Source organism: Sinocyclocheilus rhinocerous, unplaced genomic scaffold, assembly GCF_001515625.1.
Source record: "Sinocyclocheilus rhinocerous isolate Xijiao unplaced genomic scaffold, SAMN03320098_v1.1 scaffold1149, whole genome shotgun sequence".
Taxonomy (NCBI): domain Eukaryota; kingdom Metazoa; phylum Chordata; class Actinopteri; order Cypriniformes; family Cyprinidae; genus Sinocyclocheilus; species Sinocyclocheilus rhinocerous.
In genome coordinates, this window is record NW_015664180.1 from 787,727 (window position 1) to 794,989 (window position 7,263).

The 7,263-nt window shown below is 33.3% G+C and overlaps 1 protein-coding gene across 1 annotated transcript in view; it reads right to left on the bottom strand.

Moving 5' to 3' along the window:
• Positions 1–7,263, bottom strand: part of LOC107729685 (RNA polymerase II elongation factor ELL-like) — a 56,262-nt gene that overhangs the window by 23,042 nt on the left and 25,957 nt on the right. The window contains exon 2 of the mRNA XM_016540349.1: positions 5,789–5,833. Coding sequence (XP_016395835.1) covers positions 5,789–5,833 — 45 coding nt within the window. The remainder of the gene's footprint in view (positions 1–5,788; positions 5,834–7,263) is intronic.

Here is a 7,263-nt window from a genome sequence, read left to right on the forward strand (position 1 = left end):
GAGTTTAGCTCCAACCCTAATCAAACACACCTGAACCAGCTAATCAAGGTCTTACCAGGCAGGTGTTGAGGCAAGTTGGAGCTAAACTCTGCAGGACACCGGCCCTCCAGGACTGAGTTTGGTGACCCGTGGGCTAGACTAACAAAACATTAAAATGCAACAACGTCACTTACATCATCATCACCGCATCTCGCGCACCACTGATGACGCTCCCTGATGCACACCTAACGTGTGTGTGCTGTCTGCGTCACTCATAGCACGTGCCTATATCGTGCACTTATATCGAACTTTTTTTATATCGGTATCGAAGAAGGTGTAACGTCGATAAATAGCGATACCTTTTTATCGCACAGGCCTAATTTAAAGTATAACAATATACTATAACAATAACAAACTTTGATATAAACATATCATTTAAGAACTACATAAATTATTATTATTATTATTATTATTATTATCATCATTATATAAGTGTCAGCTATCAATAAATGAAATTGAATTTACTGATAATTTACATTATACATAATTTCAATGAACAATATTAATACTACTACTAATAACAACAACATTTTCTAAAATTAATATATTCAAAGTTTATTACATTAAATTATTATTAGTATTATTAATTTATTGATCATTTAAATTATACATGTTAATTAACTATGTTAACAACAACAACAAATAACATTTTATATAATTTAAATATAATTGTATGCAATATACCATCAAGTTAAAGTATCATTTATCACTGAATTTAAAATAAATTCATACAAAAAAAAAAAAAAAACAATTTAAATTATCTTATACAGGTAACACATTTTATATCATTGAAACAAAAGTATATTGTTATTAGCATTATTCTTATTCTATTCTAAAAATGATCAGTTTTATCAATACAAAGAAATAAGACTTAATTATTCAAATAATAATAATTATAGCCAACAACAACAATGCTATAAGTTGAAATATTTTTTAAAGTATTTATTTCTATTATAGTTAAATTCAGTTGAGTTAAAGTATCATTTATCACTGAATTTAAAATAAATTCATACAAAAAAAAAAAAAAAACAATTTAAATTATCTTATACAGGTAACACATTTTATATCATTGAAACAAAAGTATATTGTTATTAGCATTATTCTTATTCTATTCTAAAAATGATCAGTTTTATCAATACAAAGAAATAAGACTTAATTATTCAAATAATAATAATTATAGCCAACAACAACAATGCTATAAGTTGAAATATTTTTTAAAGTATTTATTTCTATTATAGTTAAATTCAGTTGATCAATTACCAAATTCATCAGTTTTATCAATTAATCATACCAAATTTTTTTTATTGAATTTCTTCATATATTTTTTACATTTTATTGAAAAACACACGACATTTACATACTAAATACTTCATAAAAAAACGGCTGGTAATTTCAACCACCATTCCTGTGGGTGAGCTGGCATGAGAGACAGAGGTGCAGACGGAGCGAGTGGCCCTGACTGAGGTTAAGCGCTGGAGGATCCCCGCAGAGGCCCAGTGAACAGCAGCGGGACACACCGCCGAGCTCCAGCTCTGTTTACTCAAGGTTCCTCACACTTGTGTGGCCTGCAGGTGGCCGACTATAAATAACAGGCCGTGTCCAAGGCTCTCTCAGCTCAACGCTTCACTTCGCTGGCTCACCTCACGCAGCACTCTTCACACTCCGACACGAGAGATTCAACAAGCAAAGACGGCGGCTCTGTTAGCTCTGCCACTTACAATCAGGATTTATATTAGCAGTTATGCCTTTTATTTTGTTGTGTTTTATTACACGCCTTGGCTGAAACGTTGCAGCTTTAACAGCTTTAAGGAGACGGCTCCTAACTTCAGTTTTTAGATGTCTGCGCTGAGAGAGGAAAAAACCCCAGCTCTTGAAGGAAGAGCTTGCGTCACAGGCCAAAAAAACATGACGCACTTCAAAGTGCGAAATCCAGCGTGATTAACAGTCAGCGCTAGTAACTTAGCGTGGTGTGGCCAAAACTACTGCCTCAATCCACCGGGGGAGCAAACTGTGATTTGAGAAGAGACAAAAAAAAACAACTTAAAACTTGAACTTAATTCCCAGACTATTCTCACCCGTACAGATAAGCGGATCATTACATCTTGAATTAATGTAACAATTAACTGATAAATGGACAATGTTAACATTTAAATAACATTAAAAATGTAATGCATATTTTATTCATTACAAATATATTAAATTGCAAATAATTTTGTCTAAAGTTAGTCGTAACAATGACTAATTGCCATTTTATTCACTAATTGTCATTGTCATAAGTGACTTCAGGCATCATAATGTACAGTATGAAAAATGGATATTCATTTGTAAAAGATTATATTTAACGGTGATTATTCGTTTAAAGGTTTTTGTTTTGAAGTTTTGTTTGCCAAGGCTACATTTATTTGATACAAAATGCAGTAAAAACAGTAATATTGCTAAATGTATTACAATTTTATTTACTTTTAATCAAAAGAATTACATAGATTTTTTTATAAATTTATCTTTTTTTATGAAATGTACCAAACCGTTTTTTAAATAATATTTTTTATTAAATTTACATTACCGTTTGAAAAGTTGGTCAGAAAAAAAATTTTTTTTTTTTTAAAGTCATGCTCACCAAGGCTGCATTTATTTGATTAAAAATGCAGTAAAAACAGTAATATTATGAAATATTATTACCATTTTATTTTTAATTAAAAGAATTACATAGATTTTTATAAATTAAACTATTAAAAATTTACTAAGCTTATTTTGTTATTAAATTTACACTACTGCTCAAATTTGTGGTCAGTATTTTTGTGTGTTTAAAAGTCTCTTTTGGCTCAAAGGCTGCATTTATTTGATTAAAAATGCAGTAAAATCAGTAATATCATTAAAGATTATTGCAAATTAAAAATAACTACTTTGTATTTTAATATATTTTAAAAATGTCATTTATTTCTGTGATGCAAAGCTGTGTTTTTTAGCATCATTAGTCTCTGATGTCACATGATCCTTCAGAAATCAATCTAATATGCTGATTTGCTGATAAAGTAACATTACTTTTGCTGATAAAGTAATCATTAGAATCTTGGATGAATACAAAAGCACAGCTATTTTTCAAATAACATTTCTTAAAAATAAAATTAAAAAAAGGAACTCTGTGAAAACTGACTGTATGGTCACTTTACCGTCACAAATTGCCGAACCAACTACAAAAAAAAAAAAAAAAAAATTTCGAAAGAAAAAAAAAAAAACTGCTAAAAATGTACGACCCCGTTTCCAAACCAGCTCATCTCTAGGAGTGAAAGAGTGACTTCACTGGAGCTTCCTCTGGTCCACAGTAAGAACAAAGCTGCATGTGGAGAACTTCTGCTCCTGACAGGATGCTGCTCATCCCTGGAGAAGAGCTTTGCCTTATTCAGAAAGACCAGGCCGTCCATGTAACGCTCATGGATGCACCTGCCCTATGGACAAAGGTCAAATGTTGCAGCTGTGCAAATTTCAAGCCAGCCGATTGGTTACCAATGCGAGGCTGATGGGCCTGCAGGACAAACGCATGTAGTGTTGAGCGTCTCTGCAGACTTTCTGGTTCGCTGCAGCCAAATAAGCATTTCAAGGTTTCTCCTGCTGTCTGTCTGCTCACAATATGCCACAAAAGCTCTGATACAGCTATGGAGAAACACCGCTTTAATCCAGCAAATAGGCATTCTTATCTCACACGTGACGCAGTGAAGCGTGGCGGAGTGTGAACGTGCAGTTCCTGAGGAGTCAGTAAATACACCGCGATAGTCAATCCTAATTATGAAACTCTTCAAATCTAGACACAACCGGTTTGGTTTGGCATCTCTGACATCTGACGATAATAAAACAGTACCGTGGTATTACAACACAGGCATCATTTAGTCCCACATTATATCTCGAAGTGCAGTGTAGCTTTTGGCAGATAAAATTATGACCGATACGCTGATTATTACGCTGATAATTATTTCACTGTTATGGCCAATAACTGATATATGGCAACTATTTAAATTAATTTATATTAAGTGATTTATTTTCATTTTAGACAAAATAATCTTTTTTCTTATTTTTTTCTTTTTATCATTTAAATTGTGCATAATAAGTGGCTTAATTATACAAATAATTCATAAAATATTAAATGTATAAAATACATTTATAAAATTAAAAATACTACTACTAATTATGGTATTTTTAATGGTGCCTCAATAACCGATATATGGCAAATATTACATTCCTATATTATTTTTCTAAATAAATTAAGTTTCAAAACCACATGCATCATTTTTGTTTTTGCTTCAATAACACTATTATTATTTTCAAAATATGATGATGATTATTATTATTATCATTATCATTAGTAGTAGTAGTAGTAGTATAATATCGGCTGACAACCGATACACTACCAATTATGCGTATATTATGCTAAATAAATGAAAAATTACAAAACTAAATGCATTATTTTTTTTTATTATTACAATATCAGCTGAAAAACGATGCATTACAGATATATTATGCATATATTATAGTAAATTTAAAAAAAATTACAAAACTGAATACATTATTATTGTGATACATTATTTATTATTTTTACTTTTATTACTACTACTATTATTAAATTACTATTATAATATTGGCTGATAACCGATACTTTACCGATATATTGTGTATATTATGCTAAATAAATTAAATTACAAAATTAAATGCATTGTTTCATAATAATAAAATTATTATTGTTATTATTATTATTATTATTATTATTATTATTATATCTGCTGATAATCGATACATTACCAATATATTATGTGTCAGTAATTTATCTGTATTTACGGTGTTTTCAGTAATTGTTATTTTTAGTGTTTTATTTAAATTAAGCAAAATAGTATATAAATAAAATGGTTTAGAAAAAAAATTGTCATTTATTATTTTTGGCCAAAACATGAAAATAATAACTGCTTCATTGGTATTTGCCAGAACTTTTGCCAGATGGGTATCTGCCCAATTTCTGTTCCACTAAAGAAAGAAACGTAGTTTTAAAGACAGATTTGTCATTTTACTGACCGAAAGTTTTGGAAACATACACCATAAACGTCACCCCTCCAAATCAGAAAACATGGTGGTTTTGTTTGGATGCTTGTAACAATTGCAGTCGTGTTTCTGCATATTTACATAAGATGTGCACGCAGGAGAAGTTTAAATGGCTCCGAGGCAGACAAACCACATTCTTCAACATGAGATGCAGATAACCGCAACATGAACATTTATTGGGCTGTTCACTGTCAGGTCTGGGGTGAGCTTGAGCGCATGAAAAACCAAAACTAGATGTACAAAAAAGCATGTGGGTTCTGATCTCAAGAGAGGAGGAAATTTCTAATGCCAGTGTAGGGCATGTGTTCACAGCTACAGACTACGATCTTAAGACACTTCTTGTCTTATACGTCCAAGAAAGAGATACAAAGTGGAGATAAAAACACACAGCAGATCCATACTAATGGCCGTCTGTGACTCGATGTTGATTTTGCAACAACGAGCAGAGGATATTGTGGTTACTGCGATGGATGACGGTGTAGCAGGAAGTCATCAGAAGTCTCAGTGCTTTCGCATTACCTACACAACCAGGATACTTCACAAGAACTGGGGAGAGTCCCAGGTTCACGCAAGGCCTGCGGCTCCATGATGGAACATGACAATCAATGTTTCGAGTTGTTTACGGCCACAAAACAAACAGTTTAAAATAAAATTGCATACTCACCCCTTGGTTTCCTGTGAATCCTATAAGTGGTTTAGCAGTCAGGCCCTGAAAAAAACAAAAAAAAAACGACAAATTAGTCATTAACCAGTAATGAAAATCAAAACTAAACAGCATTCACATTAAAATGTATTTGTGCATATACATTCTTATTTATATCATGAATATGAACAAGTAATGTAACTTTTGTTATGTAATTAAAATTCTGGTATATATCAATTAATTCATAAGTAACACAAAAATAATTTATACAAGTCATTAAAATATTACGGTTTCTCAAATCATTAATGTAAAATAGGGGTGGGCGATATAGCCTCAAAATTATATCATGATATTTCAAGAATATTTGCGATAACGATATAGAAAAAAAAATATGGAAGAACGCTTTATTGGTGGTGATTGCACTAATAAATGCTGCTGCCTGCCAGCTGCAAACAAAATTAAGGCCATTTTCCATCCTTTTCCAATGAGCTACTGTCATCGATGACAGACTACCTAATTCGAAGTGTAAATCCATTGTCATAAGGTGGCACTGGCAGCAGCAGCTGTGTGCTCGACTTGAGGTAGACCGATCGGTATATGGCATCAAAATACCGCGAGTGTGACTTGTCACTTTTTAACGTCAGTCAAAAATAGGCGAGGCGCCTATCTTTAGCGAAGTGGTGTGGAGAGCAGCTTCTGAAACGTGGCGCGGCTGGTGTAAAAAGCATTGACTAGAGTGGCCGCGATCAGCCGGCGAGAGCATCAAAGTGGCCGGAAGTCATTCATTTTCAATGTGAGCCGGCGGCGAACAGCAGCGCGTCTTGGACGGTGAGGGTGTCGAGGAGAGTTGAAGTCAGGTCAACTTTATGGTAATGAGCTATGACTAGGTTGGGCGGCAACCAATCGGAGTGTAGAAGTCCTCCGCTTGAGAGGATTCCAGAGAACGCAGCTCTGTAAACTTTGGTTCAGACCACATTAGATCCCAAGCATTTTCACGCTAGAACGCTTGTTTTTCAGCGCGAATGCAATTCATTTGCTCAAAACAACACCGATTTGACCAATTGCATTTAGGCTACACTTCAACCAGAACAGTTTGTAATGTAGGCTGCGCACAAATTAATGTTAATGTTAAAGACCAAGGCTAGTAAGTTAAATGTCTCCTGACTGCATGTTGAAATTAGACTAGCACATTACGCATTTTACACACTAGCAACTAGCACATAACCATGAAGGCTTTTAATTAGTTTATTTCTTTAGCAAACATGTAACTATAATTAAGTTCTTTCCATCGATCAATTTCTTACTTTCACATTTAAAATATTTCATGAGGTTAACTTATACCCTACTTGTGGTCAGTCTGCACAAGATCAACATGCTTGTTTCCTTTGCGGCTCCTTTAAATACAAGACAAGCATTCGATCTATGTCAAAGTGTCAACGAATCTTTCTACAGCGTTGTTAGCAGGGTGGCCAGAGCCGCTGGCGGCGGTGTGTGTG